The sequence below is a fragment of the Diabrotica virgifera genome, chromosome 6 (assembly GCF_917563875.1).
Source record: "Diabrotica virgifera virgifera chromosome 6, PGI_DIABVI_V3a".
NCBI classification, from domain to species: Eukaryota; Metazoa; Arthropoda; class Insecta; order Coleoptera; family Chrysomelidae; genus Diabrotica; species Diabrotica virgifera.
This window is the reverse complement of record NC_065448.1, coordinates 43,672,984-43,698,413: the sequence shown is the minus strand read 5'-3', so window position 1 is coordinate 43,698,413 and position 25,430 is coordinate 43,672,984. Positions and strand designations below refer to the sequence as shown.

General features: G+C 32.6%; 1 protein-coding gene across 4 annotated transcripts in view; it reads right to left on the bottom strand.

Annotated features, from left to right (window-relative positions):
- LOC126885934 (zinc finger protein 227-like) overlaps window positions 1–16,778 on the bottom strand; it is a 125,539-nt gene extending 108,761 nt beyond the window's left edge. For 3 of the 4 annotated variants that reach the window (XM_050652754.1, XM_050652755.1, XM_050652756.1), the window contains exon 1: window positions 16,309–16,778. In XM_050652754.1, the coding sequence (XP_050508711.1) occupies window positions 16,309–16,540 (232 nt within the window). In that variant the 5' untranslated portion in view covers window positions 16,541–16,778. The remainder of the gene's footprint in view (window positions 1–16,308) is intronic. The other variant, XM_050652751.1, reaches the window with a different exon arrangement.
- Between the last annotated feature and the right edge of the window lie 8,652 nt (window positions 16,779–25,430).

The following is a 25,430-nucleotide window of genomic DNA, read 5'->3' as shown; positions in this document are numbered from 1 at the left end:
CAACAATGCCCGATTTATCTCATATGAATGTAGACAGGCAGTATGTATAACACAACACTATTATATGATAGACAATGAAAGTTTGTGTCCATCATGTTTTTTCGAGACTCTTCGCGGAGTGCCAATGATCGACCCGAAATGCGATACTGTATCATCTGATATGCGATTTATGCGAAATGCGAAATAATTTTGGCACTTGATTTCGAACATTCAGGTACTGCAAACTTCACTTTCATTTTGGAATATTTGACAGAACTTGTATCAGCTAATTTTAATAAAACTAATCTTTTTGCTGGAGTACATATGGTTTTATAGCTTTTTGAAGTGGGAAAGAAAGTAGACCGATCAATCTTTAAAATCCCCCCCGCACATTTGGTTACCCACGAGGCACACCAATGGGCTACACCACGCCCATATTGGTGCTTGTCTTGTTAGCTTTGTACCCCCTCCATGGAAATAGCCCTTCCTTTTTAAGGAGCTGCGGGAACTGAATTAACATCTGTATGACTTTTTGCAAAAAACACCATCCATATGTCTTTAACTCTCACAGTCTGTTTTATGTTTCTACGTACTTATATTTTTCACAAAAAAAATACCACCAACTGTGTTTGTTATTTATTTTCTCACAGTATGTGTGGGGGTCCCAATGTCTTTTACGCTTTACGACAACTTTGCATGAAAAAAACCAAGAAATGAATTGCCACATGAATATCATGTGCTACTCTTTTTTGTTTTATCGCATTTGTTATTAAGGAAAAACAGTTTTGCGTATTTCTGACAATTATTTGAAAAGATAAAAGGACACTTTATTAATTTTTACAGAAAGATTTTTTGTATTAATCAAAGTTTGACTGAGTTATAAGAATTATTTTGAAAAATAATTGAAAAAAAATCACATGCAATCGATTATAATAAAAATGCAGCAATCTATTGAATAATTTTTCAAGGAGTCTAATTTTAAAAGACAGAAACAACGTATGACAACTTATTATATGGTTATTTTCAATAATTTTTGTCTTAAAAAATATGTATACATAAATTGATTGCTTAAAGAGGAGGAAAATAGATCTTAGGACGCCCCTGTGCTTGCTATAACATTTAATGAAGAGCATATCGCACCTTGAAAACCATAGGGCAGTAACTGCAAAAATCATAATATTGAGTTATGAGCATTTTAAGTTTTTGTAAAGTTAATTTTATTTACTGTAATTCCAAAAATTAAGCTGCGAACCTGGTATTTGGCACAATTGTCTTTAATTTTACATATTTTTGTATGAATTAAAAAGTACGTAAAATTTCCCCCAGGAAATAGATATTTTAGCACATACGGCCATATGGTTTTAAAAAATATATCAATTTTCGCACATGATACAGTAAAAATTCATATAAAATAACAGTTTTTTTTATTGATTGTACTTATTTATTACAAATTTTTAGTGTTAACACTTAATCAAAGTCTTGCATATTATAATGTGTCGCTTATATAATGTCTGTCGGTTATAATTCGCTTTTTTTTGGGATAAACCCATCTGCAGTATGACGTTGTATATTAATTTGTTATAGTCTTGTCGCTTATTTCCAGTGTTGCAATCAAATCTCTATGCAGCATTCTATGTTTTGTTGCATTCAAAGGATGTTTCCTTAGTAGATCTTGCTTTCATTTTAAGAGCGTGGGTCACATTTTGCACATATTGCCATATAGATCTGGGGTTTTGTTCCAATTTTAGAACCGTAGAGCATCAACTACTGCAGATAATGCCTGATGGTATAAAAAGAAGAATCGATTTTTGACAAAAGCCATAGAGATGTATCTTTCTGGTGCCGAACTTAAAATTTTTTGCAGGAGCTGCTATATAGCATTAAAAAATAGATTTTTTTCCTATTAGACTGCATTCAAAGGTCATTTCATGAAAAAATTGCAGATATTGCCATATGGTTTTCAAGGTGCGATGTGTGCATCCTGAATCCCAGTGAATTTTTATGTTGCGTAAGTGCAAGCCGTAAGCCAGATGTGATTCAAGATACGGTGGGAATTGTCGGAGTTCATTTACCGAGAGTTTGTCTAAAAAACAAACTTTTGTTGTTTTTGTTTTAAGCCAAATTGGACTATACGCTTTGAACGGATATTGTTAAGACAAGCAGATGTCTTCATTTCACACGACTGTTTCTGCATAGTTATATTTTCACAAAAAATACCACCAACTGTATTTGTTATTTTCTCACGTCCAGATCGTTAACAGGTTCACTGTCCACAGACCACATATGGTCTGTGGACTAAAAGCACTACCAGTTCACAGACCATATGTGGTCTGTTCGTAGATACAATTTTCAGGTTGTTTATAAAAGTGGACGTGAGGAGAATGGCCTTTATTAGACGTGAACTTGACAGAACATATCCCATATATTATAAATAGTGTTAGGACAAAGAGAAAAAATGTGTAATTTTATCGTAATTGCGATAAATGTAATATCGAAACTAAGCACCTATATTTTATTGCGTTTTCACTTTTAGCGAACTAAAAAATGGATATGTAAGATAAAATAATAATATACAATAATACAATAATGAAAAGTAAATATTTATTGAAAAAGAAAGAGTATTGAAAAAAGTTATTGTACTTTTTGGAAACATTGTAGACAATACGGTTTGGTACAGATGTTGCATATTTGTGAGACTCTTTTGGCTTTATTAGTGACAGCTGCTGATGTTTCTCCTTTTTGACGAAATTCATTATAGCATCCGGCACACCTACGTCTAGTAACTTTTTTATCTTTTCTATCCAGCGGTTTAAGACAATGCTGTACTTGTGACGAGGTATTGCAGGTGTCTGAATAACGTTTATACCCAAAAGATTTTTCACAATACTCATTTTGGCCTGCAATATTGTACATTTATTTTGCTGGTTCAATTTATTGAACAAATAAACTGTATTTATGATACCCACTCCAAACAGAACATCGACAGCAACTTTTTTGTACCAGGTCAAGGTCTTGCGAATTGGTAGCTAATTTCACGTATTCTGTTGTCTTAGAACATAAAGACGACCTAAGTTTATCGTAATTGATGCCATTTCTTATGTTGATGTCTATGCCATTTCTTATTTGATACAGGGAAAAATGGAAAAATAAATGAGGAAAGTACGCACATACCACATATGGTCTGTGGACTCACGAGACAACTTTTGGTCATTTTTGTTCTATAGAGTCCACAGTCCATATGTGGTATGCTTTAAAACAAATATTTTTTAATTACATATCTATATATTTGACAACATTATTTGTTTATTTAAAGCCAGAAGATATCAATTTTTACAAAAACATAACTGGACTTATGAGCAATTTCCACTCTAAAACCTGGACAGTGAACCTGTTAAGTTATTTTTAGATGGCCAGATGACCAGGTCGTTGATCTGCTCATTTTGCTAGTACAATATCATATTCCCCCCACCCTATTTTTTTAGACCGGATGTTCACTGCCAGATGTTCCTCATTTTGCTCACAATAACATATATTCCCCCACCCTATTTTTAGACCGGATGCCAGGTGTTCACTGCCAGATGGCCAGGTCTTTTACCCTCCTCATTTTGCTAGTACAAATACACACTACTTGTAATCTTTCATTCTGCATTTTTTTTCTTTGATTTTGCCCTTGGTTTAGAACTTTTAGCCACGTAGTTACATATAAAATTGTTATTCATTCATACAAAATTGTACAGTATACACTTATAAATAAAGAATAATAAAAAATAAAGCATACAAATAACAATGTCTACTTACTATGTTAATAAATACAACTAGGCTAATTACTTTTTTTTTCTTGTTAAATTTTTTTTCACTATGATAGGAACTAAACCCGATTCAATCTCTCGGAGATTTAGAACCTCTTAGTGATTTTTTTAAAATTATTTTTTATTATTATTTTGTGCCTTAATGTCAAATAAATTTCAAAGTAATATTGTGGCTTATTCCCAACACAAATAGTAAATTCCATTGTAGATTATTTTAAATGAAACCCTCTGGGACTACAGTCTATTTTTAAACCAAAAGGAGCAACTCAAATTTCCTGTGGAGTAAGTAAAGCTTGTTTGTAATTGGTCCAACCTCAGGCAAGTTTACTCCACTGTTATCAAATTTTGACACTAATGACATTTATAAAATTTTGACCATATTGGCATTTCATGGGTTAATTAAGTTATATCAGGGATATTTTGTATTCTTTGTTATTCCTTTAATTTGTAGATTTTTAGTCTGTTTTTATATAAAATACAGTTGTTTTTAGAACTCTCTAGCAGCGTATTAGTATAATATAATATTTATGGATTATCGTTAAAGGCTGATATGATCAACCAAAAAAGAAGATGTATTTGGTGATATTTCTGGTGACTTTCTTAGCTGTGAATCTGTCTTTTTAGTTTACTCCTCTTGGTTTAAAAACAAAGCTTAGTAAATTACAAGATCCCCAAAGAAAAATGAACTTACTTACCACTTCTACAATTAAGAGATTTCAACTAGATAGTTAGAATTATTCATTTGAAATGTTATATTGCGTATTTAGAATAAAAGATGCTATTATTACTACAGTGGAGTCCCGGTAAACCGAACTAATTGGGAACAAACCCATTTCGGATTACCAAATTTTTCGGATTGAACAGATTTTCTTAAAATGCCCTTTTCATAAAGAAATAACATAAATAATATGCCTATATCATTAAGTACAGTACTTTTGTTTTGAACGCAATAAGAGCCTATGATAATAATACACAGTGAGCTTGAAACACATTATTATCTAATTTAATATAGCTTCAACTTTTTTTGTTGGAATATCTTTTACAACTCAAAAATAGACAATACAAGACAAAATTTAAATCCGCTAAGAGTCTCTTTTGGAAAAAAAAAACGATTTTTTCTAAAAAATATATAAACGTCTGAAATGTTTGAAGAATTTCTTGAACCCTCCCACATATCCTTCACCCATTGCATTTTTTTTTAATTTGCAAACTAGTCGATAAAAGAAAAAAATTAGATATGTATTTGTTTATACAGTGTGGGCCAAAGAAAAGAGTCGACTTCGATATTTGGTAATAGTTATTAGATTTTAAGGAAATGCCGAAACAGGTAGATTTTTATTTTTGAATTACAATTTTTTGATACATATCTCATACTAATGACATCATCCATCTGGGTGTGATGACGTAATCGATGATTTTTTAAATGGGAATAAGGGTCATGTGGTAGCTCATTTGAAAGGGTGTTCAATTCTCTATGCAGTAATATAAACAATAATATCATTATTTATACAGGGTGGGCAAAGAAAATTTTTTTGAATTAAATTAATTAACGCAAAAAGAAGAAGAATGTATGTAATTTATTTAACTCAAAATACATTTTATTGCTGTTGGAAAAAAAAAGATGTTTATTGGGCAAATAAACATTGCTGTTCGCTTAAATTAAATGTTAAAACTGTCAAAGGAGGTAGGTGGGAGGCTGTTTGTCATTTAATTTAAGCGAAAAAAAATGTTTATTTGTGATATAAACATTTTTTTCTATTTTCTGACAGCAGTACAATGTATTTTGAGTTAAATAAATTAAAAGTACATTCTACTTTTGCGTCAATTAATTAATTCAAAAAATTTTTTTGGTCACGCTGTATAAATAATGATATCAATGTTTATATTACTGAATAGAGAATTGAACACCCTTTCAAATGAGCTGCAATACGACCCCTTTTCCCGTTTAAAAAAATCATCGATTACGTCATCATGCTCTGATGGATGACGTCACTAGTATGAAAGATATGCGAAAAAATTGCAATATAAAAATAAAGTCGACCTGCTTCGGCATTTTTTAAAATCGAATAACTCCTGCCAAATATCAAGGTGGACTCTTTTCTGTGGTCCACCCTGTATTTATATTGCTGTGTTCATGTACTATTAATATAGAAGTTTTGAATAAACGTTTCTTTCATTTTGAAAATGATTACAACAATAGTTATTGCAAAATATTTATGTAAAATGTTACAGAACTTTATATTTTTTTAGAAAAAATCATTTTTTTCAAAAAGGGACGCTTAGCTGATTTAAATTTTGTCTTGTTTTGTATATTTTTGAGTTGTAGAAGATATTAAAACAAAAAAAGTTGAAGCTATATTAAATTAGATGGTGTGAGTGGTAAACTTCTTTGCTGGTTGAAAACTTACTTGCGGGACAGGTCTTTATGTGTCAAACTGAATGGTTTCACTTCTAATGAATATTTTCCACTCTCAGGAGTGCATCAGGGGTCCCGTTTGGGACCTTTATTGTTTGCAGTTTTTATTGACGATGCTATTAAATCATTGACTGACTGCGAAGTGTTGGCATATGCCGATGACATAAAGTATATACATATTTATATTATGATTCTGTATTTTATTTAGTATTTGTTTGTAATGTTTATAAATGTTGCTTAATTGTATATTTTTTGTCAATGGGCTTGGCCCGTTTATTAACAATAAATAAATAAATAAATAGATAGATATTAACGTGTTTCAAGCTCACCGTGAATAAGCAGGAAGTAATGAACCCTTTAATAACTAGAACACATTCATCTGAGACGTACGATCAAACACCGTTTTTCAAGACAAAAAGTTGGTTGGTCCCTAAATCTATTGCCAAATTCTGTTTCGGATAAAGTGGATTTTCAGATTACCGCAGTTTGGATTAGTGGGACTCTACTGTACAACTACAGCCCTTTTGTACAACGACCTTTCCATGCAACAAGATGACAGCAACATTATAGAAATGGTACTACCACTCATTCAATCAACCACTTTATTTATTTATTTATCAACGGGCAATTACCCAATTAAAATACAGTATCAACATTAATCACAGGAGATTTTTAACCTAACCTACTTACAGTAAATTTAAAAATTTTAATCATAAAAACTAGGAACATTAAATAACAAACATTAACAAAAATGTATAAAACACAAGGATATTAAGTTATCACACTCAGTTTTTAAGCTGCGCTTTAAATTCATTTGGAAAACTATAACATTCTAAACTTTCCGTATATTGGTTAGCAAACCTAGGTGTTCTAGACATGAAGGAGTTGTGTCCATAGTTTGTCCGATGGGGTCTAACGTAAAAGGGTTGATTAGCCTAGTTTGTCTACTGGGAACATGGAGGCTAACTTTCTCCAATAGTTAAGGACCAAAATTATTGGAGTGTAGTATGCTATAGAACATTGTGAGATCCTTATGATAAAACTTTATGAAGTAACAACAGAAATTTGTTCTAAAAAAAACGTGACATCAAAAGTTATTGTTTTTGTAAAATTATTGTTTTTAGCAAAACGTTCTCTACAGAATTCTAAAGTGACTGCTTTATCAGATGATTTAAAAGACAAAATCGAGTCAAAAAACTAATTGTCAATGACAGACACAAAACATCTGCTCCTAAAAATTCTTGGAATTTCATAGTTTAAAGCGAGTCTTTTATTTTGAAAATAATATCATTTTGTGGACAAACTTATACAGTGGCTGTATCCCTTTTTACCTTATTTTTGAGGAATTTGTGTAATTTGCAATATACTGCTAAAAATAAAATACTAAAAATTTAATTCTACAAAAAACTAGTTCTGATAAGGGTAATTTGAAGATATGCCAGTTAATGAGTTTGGCTTGTATATAGATTTAATTCAAACAAGCAGAACCTTTACTCATTATAGGCCAGGTGTTAATTTGATTTTGCTTCATCAGTGAATTTAATATCTCCAATTCAACTTTAAAATAGTTAGCAAATGTTCCAGTTGTAATGATGATCTTCTTGACAAGTTTGTCGCATGTGATAGCTGCCATGTTACTGTGCACCAGTCTGAACACTGTACTGGTTTATGCGCCTCTGAACTACGCGCTGTTGTTATCCAAAAAAGAACCTTAATGTATTTTTGTGCTGATTGTCGTTTATCTTTTAAAAGTGTACCCAAACTTATTAGGGAAATTAATGATTTTAAAAAGGAACTTAATGCTTTGAAGCAGGACATGTTAAAACTTAAGGCTGAAAAAGGTGCTAATTCATTTTCTGTTGATGATGTGGTAAACGAGCTTCACGAACGGGAAAAAAGATCTAAAAACATCCTCATTTTTAATCTTCCTGAATTAAATAACACTTCTGAAGATGCTTCTCAAGTAAAATCTATTTTATCAAAGGCCCATGCCTCCATCAACACAAATGAAGTCAAAATCTTACGCTTTGGAAATGTGAACAAGAATGGTCATCGTCCCATTAAAGTAATATTTTCTTCAGCAAGTGATGCTCTTCATGTTATTAAAAACAAGCAAACAGTTAGTCGCGAAAAAAAGATATATTTTATTTTAGATCAAACCCCTAACCAAAGAAAGCTGTTAGATAGTCTTAGGTCCGAGCTTTCAGAGAGACAAAACGCTGGAGAAGTTAATCTCACGATTAAGTATTTTAATAACATACCTAAAATCATTCAAAAAAACCTTTAAACTCTACTGACTTGGGCAAGTTTACAGTCTATTACCAAAATGTCCGGGGTCTCAGAACAAAACTTACTGAATTAAGCCTCAATGTTTTTAATTGTACCTATGATATTATCATTCTAACAGAAACTTGGCTCAATAGTGACATTGCTGATGCTGAAATTGGTCTTGTCAATTACAATATCTATAGACAGGATCGTACATCTGCCTCTAGTTCATCTCTTAGAGGGGGTGGAGTATTGATGGCTATTTTAAAGAAATATTCATCATTACGAATCCAATCTGATCCTTCTATTGAACAGCCGTTTGTGCGGTTCCATGGCAAACTTATTCTGGGAGCTTTATACATTCCACCTCAATCTCCAGCCTACACCTATCAAGTTCATGCTGACCAACTGATGCTTCTAAGTGAACAATTTTCATCCCTGAAATTTCACTTATTTGGTGACTATAATCTCCCCTCAGCTAGGTGGAGAGTTGAAGAATATTGCTCTTCTGCAACCTCACAAACTCCATCACCGCTAGCTGTAGTTGATGCCATTGAGGTTGTTTCAAATATGTGTGCTTATCATAATCTTTTTCAGTGTAGTTTTATATTTAATAGCAGGGGTGTTATTCTGGATCTTATCCTGGCCCCAGAAGAGCTTGTCATTTCTGAAGCTGACGATGCTCTGGTTTCACCTGACTCTCATCATCCTCCTCTGTTAACATCATTGCAGCTTAATGTTTTTGATAGGTCAATTTCTGGTAACGAATATTATTATGATTTCCGTAACGCAAACTTTCCAGCAATTCACCAATGTCTAGAATATATAGAATGGGATAACCTGTTTCGTGGTAGAGATCTTTCAGACATGATTGCTATGTTTTATGACATTATTTACTCTCTTATTGAACATTTCACTCCAGTTAAATATTTTAGTACTAAGAAATTTCCTTGTTGGTATTCTTCTGAGCTTAAGCAATTGAATGGTGGGCTACAACAATGTTGTAAGCGACATATTGGGTCAAAGTGAGGTTTTAATGCAATATTATTGTATATCCAAAGACCAATGCGAGCATCTTTCAATCTGGCTAAAAATATTTTGCCTTCCCTGAGTTTTTCGTACCGCAATGTTGGTATCCGTATGTTCATAAATGGCTTGTCAATGTGTTTTTTTCATCTCCTGCATAATCTCGATTCTGTCGCTTACAACATTGTTGTAGCCCACCATTCAATTGTTAAACGAAAAAATAAAAGCTCATAAAATTTATAAAACCTTAAAGATTCCTGAAAGCTATGCTGACTTTTGTCATCTGAGAACAAATTGTAAAAATCTATCTAAATGCTGTTATGACAATTACATACGTTTCACCGAATTTTCTATACAAAATGACGCAAGGCATTTTTGGAAATTTGTAGGTAGCAAGCGTGAAAACAATTGTATACCTGACTCAATGACCCTGAATGACTCTGTCGCTTCATGTGGCAATGATATTGCCAACTTATTTGCAGATCACTTTTCATCAGTTTATAGTGATATTACAGTAGACTCGCGATTATCCGAGTCTAGGTTATCCGAGCCCCTCGGTTAACCGAGGCAAAAGTCATAACTGGTGCGGGAGCACGCCAAATAGAATTCTATTTTGCTGACGTCACAAAATAGAATTTCATAATGGGGGAATCGACGGTTGCTAGGCAAATTTTTATGAGGCCAAATTTGAATGTAGTGATTTTGGGAGATTTTAATATTAATTTTAAAGGAAAAACGCCAAACATTAGTGAATTGACTTCTATAACATCATCTTTTGGTATAAAACAAACAATTTATGACTATACTCGAGTTACTGCTACATCTGCCACTTGTATAGACAATATTATGACAAATTTTGAAGAAAATCAGTTTGAGACAAATGTCCTTGAACCTTGTTTTTCAGACCATCGCGGACAGTATATTAAGTTAAGTTAATCATCAAATAAATTAAAATCAAGTGTTTGCACTAGAGCCTTTACACAGGAAGGTATTTTAAAAATGAGAAACTTTTTATCAGAGTTGGACTGGAACATTTTTGATAGTGATTTTGATGTAGATTGCTTAGCAACGTTTTTAATAGATAATTATAATTATGCAGTATCTCATTATTTTCCACTAAAAACATTGGTTATTAAAAATAAAAAATGTCCTGTAAATTGGTTTAATGACAACTTAAAAAATATGAGAAATTATCTGCACTCTTATAAAATACGTGCTGATTCTACTAAAAATCCAATACATTACAACGAATATAAAAAATACAAAAATCATTATAATTCTGAGTTGAAAAACGCGAAAAAGATGGCTTATGAGAAATTAATATTAACATCAAAGAATAGATCCAAGACGTGTTGGAAGATAATTAACTATGAGCGTAACAAAACAAATAGTTCACATAATATAACAACCAATTTATCTTGTGACACTTTCAATAACTTTTTTGTTGAAATTGCTGAGAACATTATAAAAACCCTTCCTAATACATCAGATGACATAATCTTGAACTATCAAAACTTCCCAGCTCCATCGAGTTCATTCTTTCTATCTCCAACTACTCAACAAGAAGTATCGGAGGTTATAAATTCACTAAAAAATTCAAATGGTTTGGATACAAATGAGCTAAACGCTTCTTTTATAAAAAATACTTGTAAAATAATTACTGATCCTTTAACACATCTCATTAATAACATTTTTTCAATCGGGATATTTCCAACTGGATTTAAATACTCCAAAATTGTTCCTGTATTTAAGAAGGGCGATCGTGATCTTGTAGACAATTATAGACCAATTTCTATCGTTTCCATATTCAGTAAAATAATAGAAAACATTCTGAAGCAACGCATAATATCGTACTTTGAAACCAATAACTTTCTTACCAGTTCACAATATGGGTTTAGAAAGGATCGTTCCACAACTCATGCACTCTTAGATGTGATGAGTGGCATAGTGGATGGCCTGGAGAAGCATAACCAAACTGCTGTAACGTTGTGTGATCTTTCAAAGGCCTTCGACTGTGTTTCTCATGAAATTTTACTAAAAAAACTGCACTTTTACGGCATCAGAGGTACTCCTCTAGAACTAATTAAATCTTATCTAAGTGATAGATACCAAGCAGTCAGATACGGAAATTGTCTCTCTGAATTTAAGCATGTTAAGCATGGAGTTCCACAAGGTTCTGTTTTGGGCCCTCTATTATTTATTATATATGTTAATGACTTGCCCAATTTTATGGCTCCATGTAAAACAGTACTATTTGCAGATGACACTACTTTTATTTTTTCTGACAGAAATCGTTCTCTTTTAGAAACTAATTCTAGGAACATAAATTCAAATGCCCAATCATGGTTCGCAGCAAATAAACTTAGACTAAATGACACCAAAACTCAAAATTTATTCATTTCAACTAATCCATTCGATGCTCATGTGGAAAAAAATACTGTAAAATTGCTGGGCATGACAATTGACAACACACTGACTTGGTATAACCATATTGACCATCTCAAAGGCAAACTTTCCAGTACTTTATTTTTACTTAGACAACTAAAACTTGTTACAAGTGTTGATACCTTAAGAACAATTTATTTTTCTCTCTTCCATTCGTTTTTAAGCTATGGCATTATTTTGTGGGGAAACTCTTGCAATGCACTAACAATATTTAAATTGCAAAAAAAAGCAATTAGAATAATTGCAAAAGTTGGTTACTTGGAATCTTGCAAACCATTATTTATTAAATATAAAATAATGCCCTTGCCAACACTATGGCTATACAATGTTCTCGTGGAAACACACAAAACTGCAGATACTTTAGTTAAACAGTCTGACTTGAATAATTACAGCACAAGAGGTGCAAATAATATCAGAACAGTCAAATATCGTTTGAGTAAATCACAAAAAAACTCAATTGATTTTAACATAGATAATGTCCTACCTATAGATTTTAAAAACCTTACAATCAATAAATTTAAAGTCATTCTGAAAAAATATCTACTGAGATTTGCTTTTTACTCTGTTAGTGAATATTTCGATCATTTTAAAGCAGTATCATGGACATGAATATTACTCACTATGTTTTCCGATGTCATATTTTGTAAATGTGCGTGAATGTAATTATATTTCTATATGTTATATTGTATATATGTATTGTCGAAGCGAAGATCGGTGGAATATCCGCATTTTATCAATGAAATTCGATATTTTTAAGATATTCCAGAAGCTGCTATAGATAAAATGTTTTAACGACCTATTCATCATTCATAATTACTCAACGGATATTAGTACAGTTAAAATAATTAAGACGATAACCGGACAACATTGATTTAATGAGTAAAATTTAGTTTTTTTTTACTTTAATGACAAAAAAAGCAAACCCATTAGCAGGGCCCAATTAAAAATTATTTTGCACATCATATTTGAAACATTACTTGGTTGAAAAATCTCATTTTTGTTGGCAAAAAAATATATTAATTTGTTTGGACTAAATTACAGTTGTGCTTATCTTAAAAAGGATATGTTACTATCAACATTCACACAGTGTTGCCAAACTGAATTTTGTTATTTTGGGTGTAAATTTTTTCCACGGATCTCCGAGGGTACTATACACATTATCTCATGTATTTTATATATATCAAATTGACTTGCTACAATTCAAAAATTTTTTTTGTAAACGTAGTCAATAAATTTTTGAATCTTGAATCTTGAATCTTAACGTGACGTCACTAAAATAGAATTCTATTTGGCGTGCTCCTGCACCTGGTGAGTTACAACTTTCAACCTTGGCGCAACATCGTCGTCTCAAAAAGAGGAATGAAGCTTATGCAAAAATTAATCAGACTTTTTTAAACAGTAATATTGATAAGGCAAATGTTTTTATCTTTTATAGACAGTACTGTATCAGTTTTGTCATTAAAATATCCACAGTAACAGTCATTTACGTGTTTTTCTATCAATATAACCAAGCTCAGCCGAGTTTTTCCGTATCTGAGGTAGTCACGGTCCCAATTACCTCGGATAATCGCGAGTCTACTGTACTTTAAATTGCAATGTTGACCATATTCAGTCTAAACTCAATATCTCATCATATCGTATCCAGATTTTCAAAATTTATGAAAAGCTTTCATCATTAAGTGTCAACAAGGGTCCTGGGCCTGATGGTATACCACCTAATTTTCTTAGGGAATTCAGTTTTATACTATCGCGACCTTTGTTTCGTATATTTAATAAATCTTTGGATGTAGATCAGTTTCCAGACTTTTGGAAACTTTCTTATGTCACACCAATATATAAATCTGGTAATAAATCTAATATTAGTAGTCACCGCCCTATATCTATTCTTAGCGTTATACCAAAGGTTTTTGAGAGTATTATAACTGATTTCCTCACCTTCGATAGCTCCGGGATCCTAAACTCTCAGCAATTTGGTTTTACTACAGGTAAGTCTGCTGAACTGAGTTTGTTGACCTATGTTGATTTTCTGTCTGAAGCCTTGGAAGAGGGACTTCAAGTTGATTCAATTTATACTGACTTTTCCAAGGCCTTTGACAGAGTAAATCATGAACTCCTGATTCGAAAGCTTAGCTCCTATGGCATAAGTGGACCTTTGTTGCAGTGGTTACAGAGTTATTTAACTGAAAGATTTCAACAGGTCCGAGTGAACCACTTTTACTCACAAACTTTTTCAGTTAAGTCGGGTGTACCACAGGGGTGCCATTTGGGTCCATTACTCTTTAATATATTTATTAATGTTTTCATAATTTGGTTTTAACCAACTGTTTTCATAATTGTAACGCCTTGCTATTTGCTGATGACTTGAAGTGCTTTAAAGTTATAAAAAATCATTATGATGCTGCCATATTGCAATTAGAACTGACTAACCTCTCCGCATGGTGTTCACTTAATGGTATGAACCTTATTTCCAGCAAATGTCATGTAATTCACTTTAACCGTACTCACCACCCAATATTATCAAACTATTACATTGATGGCCAATTGCTCAACACTGTAAATAAAATCATGGACTTGGGGATTACACTGGAAAATTCTCTTTGTTTCAATACTCACATCATCAATGTCATTCAAACATCTATGAAAATGCTGGGTTTTGTAAAAAGAACAACTAGTGATTTTACAAACATATCCAGTATTAGAGTTCTTTACTTCTCCTTGGTCAGGTCTCACCTCGAGTATTGTTCTTCAGTGTGGTCCCCACACTACTTGGTCTAGGTCTTAGGAAACTTGAACAAGTTCAAAATAGTTTCTTCCGTTACATTGCTTTTAAGCTTCATACCTATCAAGATTACACTGTATGGCAGCATCAACTGCAGGTCCCCTCTCTTGCAAGTTGGAGAAAACAAAAGGACCTTTTGCTATTATTCAAGCTCTTAAATGGTATATGTAGTTGTTCTCAATTACTTAATAAGATCGCACTGTTTGTACCACCTCGCACCACTAGACAAGTGCGAACATTTTATGTACCATTCCATAGGTTTAATTATTCACTTTTTTCGTTCGTACCCAGAGTCTTGAATTTAGCAAACTCCCTTTTCAATTTACAACTATTCGACAACTCCATCAGTCGTTTTAAAAGAAATTTACATAGGATCAATATTTGAGTGAAACGTCTGTAATTTGTTAACTTGTTTTTATACTATTTCCTATTACATATTTACTTCTATATTATATTTATATTTCTATATGTCTGTTTTTTATATTATATTATGTTATTGTTTTTATCTGTAAAATGTAATGTATTTTTTATAGAATTGGGCTTGCCCGTAAAATAAATAAATAAATAAATAAAATGAGTAGTCGATTTCAAAATGCAAAAGATAATGCAGTTTTTGCAGAGTGTGTACTATTTTGGATCCAAGGTTTAAAAATAGGTTTTAAAAATGTTGAAGATCATGAGAAGGCATTATAAGGACATTTTGAAATAAACTTGTGGTTGTATAATTGCCGGAAGTCATTAACACTCTTGGCCGATAATATTTTAATTTTGTTTCTTCATGCACCAAAACTATACCAGCGCTCTAAGTGAAACATTGGGTGCGTTCGGACGACCACAGCGGCTGGACAGCTGAGCCAGCAGTAGCTGTCAGACGTCACCCCTGGAAGCCAGCCGCTGAGAGGTTTACTAAGCTTTCCCTATCACGGCTGGATACAACCACTCAGCCGATTTCTGCTGACCGCCAGCCGCTATGGTCGTCCGAACGCACCCATTGCAAGTGTTCATTAATGTTACACGCTTGTCAACACAGAGTGTACATTAATGTTACATTTGGCGGCGAGAGTTTAGAAAAGGCAACAAACAATATAAACATAAATGAACTATAGGAAAAAGAGATGGAGGTAATTAAATGAAAATGTTACAGCTGATGTTGGGTAAGGCTAAATGGGACAACATAATTAGGGAAAGAGAGAAGAACAGCTGCTTAAAGCCCAATTTATCTTACAACAGGATGTGGATGGCACATGTTGTGGAACAATAGACGGTACACATCTCCGGTGTCACCACTTTTCATTGTATGATAAACTAGCCAATGCTTTCCATATCAGATGATTCTTCAAAGTGCCCCATAAGACATCTGTGTAGTCCATATTCCCATCCAAAAATCCAGCTTTAAAGAGATTCCATAAAGAGAAGAAAGACCAATGGTTAGTTTGACAGACTTGGTTGGAGGACTTGAGAGAAAAAGGTTTAAATGAAAAAGACACGATGGACAGGAATGAGACGACAGGTAAGGAACAGTTACCCATGAACAGGGAAAAGTTGAGAAAGAAGACTTGTTACTTATCTTGTTAACTTATACTAACCTTTTTCAGATTTTTGGTTTTCTTCAATTGGGTTCACTGTACTTATATCTTGGTATATTTCAGAATCAGAATGTCTAGAAGATTCATTGAAGTCTACATAATCATATGTGTCATGTGTATTGGATTCCTCCTTAACTTCGCGTTTAGAACCATCCAGAAGAGCATTATCTAAGTCATTATATTCTATTTCTACTTTACACGTCTGCTCACTAAATTCTTGTTTTACTTCCATTTTATTTTTATTAAACTTGTTTTTTATTTTTATAATGTATTTCGACCTCGACCTGACAATATCTAATAAGACCGTGATAGTCGTGACGTCAAAACGTCAAAAAAAGTTTTCCAAACACGTTGTGTCTAGGTACACGCTAAAATGTAAGCAAATAAAAAAGTTAAACTTCATCAAGCTAGTGACTATTTAGCGTGGGCAGTGACTGTATATTTTGATACACGCTATTTTGATATGTTTAGTGTTTGTTCTTCTTCTTCTTCTTTTTTTTTTTGGTTTCGCTGCAAGGCGATTACCAGCACGATTTATAAGCGATCTTGACGTAGTCTGGCTCTAAGCCATACCAAAATCGCTGACTATGTTCTTGTAAGGAAGCTTTTTGATGAGGTGTGATGATTATAATTAAATGAGATTAATTGGGTCAGGTTAATTATGATTAAAAATTAAAATATAAATTAAATGACAAATAGCAACATAATATATCACGGATACATATAAACAGTTGAGCCTTGCAATTTGTAAGCTTATTTTGTTAATTGCTAGAAAACGCATTGCAGTTTATAAGCTTATTTGGTTAATTGCAAGAAAACGCATAATTACATTGACTGATTCTTCCGTTAAGGAACTTAGAATATTGTATATAGAGAGCGGTGTTTTGAAGTTCATGGAAATAAATTTTGTGTATATATCAAAATTAGGAATCACATTAATCGGGCATTCAAAAAAGATGTGGTTTAGATCCTCGAGACGACCACATTCACAAAAAGGATTATGTTTTATATTCATTTTATACAAATGTTGTTTTGTTAAACAATGGCCTGTGCGCATTCTAATGATGGTGGTAGTGTGTCTTCTATTTCTATATGGAAAATTTGAATACCAAGGTTTTGTAGGAAAGAAGTCTTGAATTGTTTTGTATTGCGAAGTCTTCTTCTGGACTAAAGATTTCCATTTTTCTTGGTACTCTTTTATAATTTTTCCTCTGATGACTGATAGGGCATCCTGGGAATTCAGTTGTACTTCCATGGGTACATTCAGGTCTCTTCCTATTTTTGCCAGTATGTCAGCCTGGGTGTTACCAAATATATTAGAGTGTCCAGGTATCCAGGAAAGGAGAATTTTGGTACCATTCTCATTGGCTGAAGATATAAGTTTCTTTGTTTTTAGGGCCCTTATATCTGCTGAAGCAGATATGTCACATGTTTTAATATTGGTTATTGCATTGAGCGAATCAGAAAATATTATAGCTTTCTTTAGATGTTTTGTAGTTGCGACTTCCACCGCTTGATGTATTGCTATACTCTCTGCTTTGCTTATGCTTAGAGCTCCAGGAAGTCTTGAGGAGAAATTATATTCAATACTCGGGATGCATATCCCAAAACCTACCCTTTCTTTGTTTTTTGAGGCATCAGTATATATAAAGGTATGGTCTTTCCCATATTGTTCAGTAGTCATAAGGAATTTTTCTTTAATCATCGGGTCATATTTTTTGATATTACAATTTAGAATTGGAAGTGGATTCATTAGTGTATCATAGTCTAATTCATAGCATGGAAAATTTGGGCTTTTGTATATTTTTTTAAAATATGGAAAAAAATATTCTAATGCCGAAACCAAGTATGGTACATTATGCCTTGTATAAAAATTAGGTTTGTTTATAAGTCTTTTACGTATTTCAATTAGGAGTAATATTATGGGATGATTCTCAATAATGATGATTTTACTTAAAAATTTAGAGGCTAACAATAATCTTCTATGTTCTAGGTCCATTTGGGCAGACTCTGCCAAGATTGCCAAATTTGGTGTAGACTTCATGCACCCCAAACATATCTTAAGTCCCTCAAAAAATACTGCATTGAGTTTGTTGTTGCATTTTTGTGATATTGGGTTGAATAGGAAGGAACCATAATCGAGGTGAGATCTGATCAAGGCATTAAAAACCATTAGGAGTGTTCGTGGGTCAGCTCCCCACCAGACTCTACATATTGCACGTAGGATGTTAATATTTTTCTTTGCCTTGAGTATAATATTGTCAACATGTAAGTCCCATGATAGATGCTTATGAAAAATTATGCCTAGAAATTTCACTTCATTTTTTAGAGGAATGGCTGTGTTGTTGATTTTGATTTCTGTTAGATTATCTCTTCGCCTACCCTTTGTGAACCATACAGCTTCACATTTGTCTTTGGATAAGGACAAGTCATGTTCTGCAAGCCAGTGTAATGTGTTTTCCAATTGTTTGTTTATTTTACTTACCATGCTTTTAATATCATATCCCTTAATATACAAAACCAAGTCGTCTGCATATCCACATATTTTAACTTCATTATTGCTAATACAAAACAATTCTGCTATATAAATATTAAACAAAATGGTACTTAAGGGAGAACCTTGAGGTAGCCCCTTAGTTGCCATGAAAGGTCCCAAAAAGTCACCATCATTAGATCTTGAATATAAAAGTCTGTTCTGTAAAATTTTGAACACAATATTATTTATTGCAGATGGAATATTTCGAAGTTTTAGTTTGCTATAAAGTTTGTATATATTGACATTATCATATGCTGCTTTGATATCAAGAAAGATGGCCAAAACCGATTGGGAGGATTCAAAGGCTTCCACAATTGTGGAATGAAGGAGGGTCAAGTTGTCAGCAGTGCCTCTTCCTTTTCTAAAACCTGTCTGATGGTTGGTGAATGAACAGTTATGTTCTAAGGACCAATCTAGGCGATTCTTGATTAATATTTCTAATGTTTTAAGCACACATGAGGATAAAACTATTGGTCTGAAACTACTGGCCAAGAGTGGATTTTTGTGTGGCTTTAAGATATTTATAACATTATGGTTTTTCCAATCTTCAGGCAGGTTGTCACCATTTAGACAATTATTGTAGATATTCAACAGAAAATGTTTAGCTTGTAGTGGTAGATGTTTTATCATAAGGTAAGGAATGTCGTCCATACCTGGTGCCGAATTTTTTTTATTATTTACAGCATTGTTAAGTTCCCAGATTGTAAAAGGGGAAACTTGCTCGTTTATATCGTCAAGCTCAAAATTTGGATCAATAAAAACTGCAGACATGTTCTGTAGAATTTCTGTTTTAATGTTATCTGCGGGGTTATGAAATGTCTGGCCGTAATTTTTGTTATTTGAGAATTTTTTAACTTTATTCCAGACATAGGTAGTGTTAGATTCCTTATTTAATGATTCACAGAAGTTTATGAATTTATTTCTTTTTTTAATTCTGAGGTTTCGTTTAGTTTGGGCGATTATACGTTTAGCGTTTATATAGTTCTCTAAGGAAACAGATTGTTTAAAGTTGTGAATTGCCTGTTTGCGGCTTTTAATCCAAAGTGAACATTCTTCATCCCACCACGGATTTGAAGGTTTACCCTGTGTTCTACAGTTTTTATAGGGAATTGAGTTATCTGCTACTTGATTAACTACCTCCAAAAACTCATTGTAATTAGAGTTTACCGGTAAATCAAGCATTCCTGTTATCATCCCAGTGTGGAATGTATACCAGTCTGCTCTTTTAATATTTCTCATTTTGTATGTTTGTGTATAGATGCTATCATTTTTGTTAAACTCACAGTTGTTTATTATGACAAAGGTGGGGAAATGGTTGCTATTTCCACAATCTTGTATGACACCCCAAGTAGAACATAGAGCCATATTATTACTTGCTATGGCTAGATCTACAGCGCTAAGATTATTATTAGGGGGTTGAAACAATGTTGCTGACCCATCATTTAGGATAATTAATTCTTTATCAAAAATAAAATCATAAATATTTTTTCCTCCCTTATTGGTAGGACATTTATCCCATAGGGGATGGTGAGAGTTCAGATCACCTAGTATAATTAAGTTTTCTGTAGGTATGTTTTCTATTGTTGAGCTCAAGAAAGGAAGAGTTATGGCATTATTTGTATTGGAGTAAATGTTTATTATGTATAAGTTACCAATTTTTGTTGTTATGTATTGGATTTGGTCTGAGTTGTACTTCTGAATTGTAGAAAAAATAATAGATTTCTTGATACAAGTAGCTACTCCACCATATCCGTCATCTCTGTCCTGTCTGACAACATTATAATACTTCAAAGAAAAATTAAAATCTTGTTTAAGCCAAGTTTCATTAATAGCAATTATATCAGGGTCTTCTTTGAAAATTAAGTTCGTTATGTTTGCCCTGTTTGATTTAATACTTCTAATATTCCACTGAATAATTTTTAATTTCTTTTTTGAATTCATGATTATGTGATTTGATATATGTTTAATTAATTAAAATCAGAATCAGATTTATCCTCTTGGTCCATATAGGACTCTACGTTTAATCGGGAAAATAAATGGTTTTTAAGTAAATTTAAGTTTTCTGATGATGTATTACTAATAAAATTTAGGCATGAGTTTAAAAAGTCATTTGAAGAAAAGGTATCAATATTTTGAAAGTTTTGCGATGCACTGGATTGCCAGGCTTGATTGGAGTTTTGTGATAAATTAGCTGAGGTTCTTGATTTGAAAAGTTCTGAACGAGAAAATGAGCTAGTGGGGGAAGAGGTTGGCTTTTCTGGTCTTAATTGCTGTGTATATGTACTCTTTTCATTTGGTTGCTTATCTTGACGTTTTTGCACGACTCTCCGTTTGTTGTCGGAGTTCAGAACCACCTGTTGAAAGGAACGTTTTACTGTAGATGATCTAAAATTGTTTGTTCTTCGTTGCGATGGTTCTATGGTGTTAGAATTATTTGTACTGGTACTTGGAGTATTTTCTAATGGCCTGCTGTTATTTTTAAAATTTGGAAAATCTCTCGGGTTATAAATAAATTTATTATTTGAGATGTATGATTTTGGAATGGCTTCACTTGCCTCAAAAAATGTCAAATTTTCATACGCCATCAGTTCTTTAATATTCTTTTGCCTTGTATATTCTGGGCAGCTCTTGTCAATAGATTTGTGAGGGTCCTTGCAGTAAAAACATTTTGTCATGCATACGTCTTCATGCTTGTTTTCCCCGCAATTAAAACATCTTTCTTTCCCTTTACAGTTTGTTTTTGTGTGTCCAAATCTAAGACAGTTGTAGCATTGTGTCACTGGGGCAATATATGTGTCCACTAGTCTTGGTATGCCATAAAAAAACACAGTTTTGGGCATAAGAACGCCTCTAAATGTAAATAGTGTCGTACCTGTGGGTTCATAAGAAGTTACTCCATCTTTAATTACTCTTCTATTTAATCTTTTTATATGTAAAATTTCAATGTCATTTCCTGTATCGCAACACCGAAGAAGTTCTTTTTCATCAATATCTGTATCAATCTGTCTGACGATACCTTTGCAGGTTACGAAGTTAAAAGGTATATATATCTTGTATCCCTGATTTAGAAGTTGAGTGTTCTTAAGTAGCATGTTAGCCGAGTGAAAATTGGCAAATTCAACTGAAACTCTATTGAGCCCTTTACTATCTATTTTTTTAACGTCATTAAGTTTGAGGTTGAATATATCTCGAGCTATTTTAATTGTATTGAATGTGCCAATTTTTATATTCGGTATATTTGTAGATTCAAGATATACTACAAAAGGTCCATGATCTTTTTCGGAGTATGTATTAACCTTTTTTTCTTCCTGAGAATTATTGTCGGAAGTCTGATTTTGATTTTTTTCGGAATTATTAGTCATTGCAATTTTAGCCGGAGAAGAAGTATCAGGATAAGGGGGGACTGAGCCCCCCTTTTCCTCACTCATTGTAAGAAAAAACCAGTCAATGAAGTATTAATAACTAGAAAGCAAAAAGAAATAAAAAGAGCAAGCAAAATAGCATAAAAGAAAGCCGCTTGAAAAAAAAATATAAGCAAAAATGCTCAACTTACCTATATGCAAACACTTAAGCAACAACACCGGCGGTTGTTAGCTAGGTTAAGACCCTAAACTAGTGGCAAACTTTAACTGCTGCAAAACAGAAACTGTTCACACCTCGAAAGCGTAATGTCTAGTTTAGAAATATTAAATTTTTGGAAAATATTTCTTAAATTTAAAATACGCGGTCTGACGTTTGGTATTTTATTTGACAATGAAAAGTGTTGTCTGATAGTGTTTGTTTGATAGAAAAATATTTGTTATGACGTTTAATATGGCTAATTCTACCTAACTTTTTTATTTGCGTACACGGTAGCGTATACCCTAGACACAACGTGTTTGGAAAAATTTTGACGTCACACTATCATGGTCCAGGGAAATGACGATTATGACAAATGACATAACCATATCAACGAATAGAGCATTCCAAGGCTTTGACGTTTGAGAGGCAAAACTGTCAAACATAGGGCTTTTCATTCACAGTCATTTGTTTCGAGCTTCCGTCACATGTTGTATAATTCGTGTATTATTCGCTCCGAGCGTTAACAAAGTGTCAAAGCAAAATCGACCCACCTGCTCATGGTGGCGGTTTTTTGAAATTTTATCAGGACGCTTTGTGTATGTTTAAATGAGATATTTAAAAAAAATGCCGTGTCACACTAGTAATATTATGTATTAATATAAACAGAAAATAAAAACTCACTTAATCTGATATAAATTCTTCACTTTCCAATATTGATTATCAGTTTGATTTTGTATACATAACCTCACTATCGCAGTTTATGTCAATAAATCTTTATTAACGAAAAAGAAAATATTTTTGTTGCACTATAAATTACAGTATAAATTAATAACTAATGAATTCTAACAATTGTATTCGGTTATTATCACTACAAAATAAAATATTCAAGTTTAACAAAATAATCCCATAAGACTCAATGTTAAAACGTCCTGAAAAAATGGGTGTATTCAGCAGACTCAATCGATGACTAATCGCTTAGTGATTTTCTGCTGAATGCCACATAAATAATTTATGATAACTAATCGACAATTATTGTCGATTAGTTATCATTCGATGACTTATCGGTCGCCATTTTAAACATCGGTTTTGAAATATGATTTCTTAGCAAATCAAAATATGATTGACGTATGACGTGTGTCTAATACGTATATTTTAAGTTATATATCTTAAAAAAACATGAATTGAAGGCAAGGAAGGCTGAAAGGCATATAAATCACGCTGATAAATATCCGAGCTGCTTTGTTGGATTATTCGTATGTACCTATTAGGTTTACCTATGTCGCAAGAAATTCAAGAATTTGAAACTATGTATGAATTAAATGGGGTTATTTATAAATTACCATTTCATAATCATTTTTATTTCTGTTCTTGGGGTGTCTTTCACGTATTTGCAAATCATTTTGAAAAAATGTGACAGTTGAAACTATTTCGTATATACATGAAAGTATACCATTCAGAAGAATCGTTAGCGATTACACATCGCTAAGTAATCGATTAGTCATCGCAGTTTTCTGCTGAATGCAGCCAATGACAGCGTGTCACGTGACTGTAAGTAGAGGGGAGACGCACGGAGCCAATTGGCTGTGAGTTTCGACGGTAGCGCTATCTCGCGGTTTGAAACTTCTGATAAAATTTATGTATGTGAAATATACAAAACGAGAAAAATAGATACTTATCTAGAAAGACACAAATTATGAACTGAAATGTTATTGTAACCTGATTACTAAACGAATACACAGAATTAATAGTAAAATTAATTATGTTTTTTTATTTTATTCATTATAATTTTAATATTTAATATATAAGTTCGTGAGACTGGATGACTGCTTACGCAAGAGACCATTGAGAAAAAGAATAAGTTTATATGACTTATTTAACATTTTAAAGGTTACCTCTGTTTATTTTTGTTTACTGCTTTGCTTATTAAAATTTGTATGAATTGTAATTTGTTTGAATTCTATCAAAATGGATATTAAACATTATACTGGATTCAGTCTTATTTCCCATGATATCCAATTTCAATCAGCAACACCAAAAAAGGAAAGGATTTAGTTGATACAGGACATGTACGCAATGTTTCCGAATATAATAACTGCATCCAGTACTGTTATATCCAATATTTTTACATGAATCAATACAACAGCTGCAATATCTTGTTTTCTTTTTTGAAAAATCCATATTACCCGCCATTTTGGTTTGTGAAGTTTATCAAATGCACAAAACAAAACTGCCAACTGCCACTAACACAGCGTTGCCACATTTTATTTAGAAAATCTACTGTAAGTTTAGCTTACTAAAATCTACTTATCAAAAACTAAAATATATTATAAAACTTTATTAATATATTTGTATATAATTTATGACTTTTTATAATAAAAATAACAGCTGACTAACTAGAAATTTTTTTTATTTAGCTAATGCCTCGACAACTAATGGGCATTGGCATGGTGATGGTACAGTGGATTTTACCAATTAGGTAGCTTGTGTGTGTTGAGTAAGTGTCTTGTTACTTTGCAAAGTCGATGTCATTGTCCTTGCAGAGACGCTAATTGTATCCGAACGTCTGCGGTCCCTCCGGTGGATACCGATCCCACAAGGATATAAACTATTTTCATTTATTAATTTATAATAAACGAAAAATTCTCTACCCTGGTGAGATTCAAACTCACGACCATTCGGACCTTTCGATCCAAAGGTAGGCGCTCTTACCACTGAGCCACAGAGGGAGTTTAACTAGAAATTAATATGACTGTTTGTAAACAAAAACCAAACTTTTTTATATTTTAACTGGGGAACAAAATGACCAACTATAATTAATTTTTATCAGTTTCATATTTAATATTTGTATATAATATTTTGTCATCCACTGATTTTAACATCTGCATATCTGGATCACATTCTTCAAACAAGTATTTCGCATTTTACATTAGAAACACGCAAACACAACATTTGTTGTTTTGCAAAGTTACATATATTATAATTAGGCCCGGTCTTTTCACCTCCGAATAAATATTTATTAGGAAGT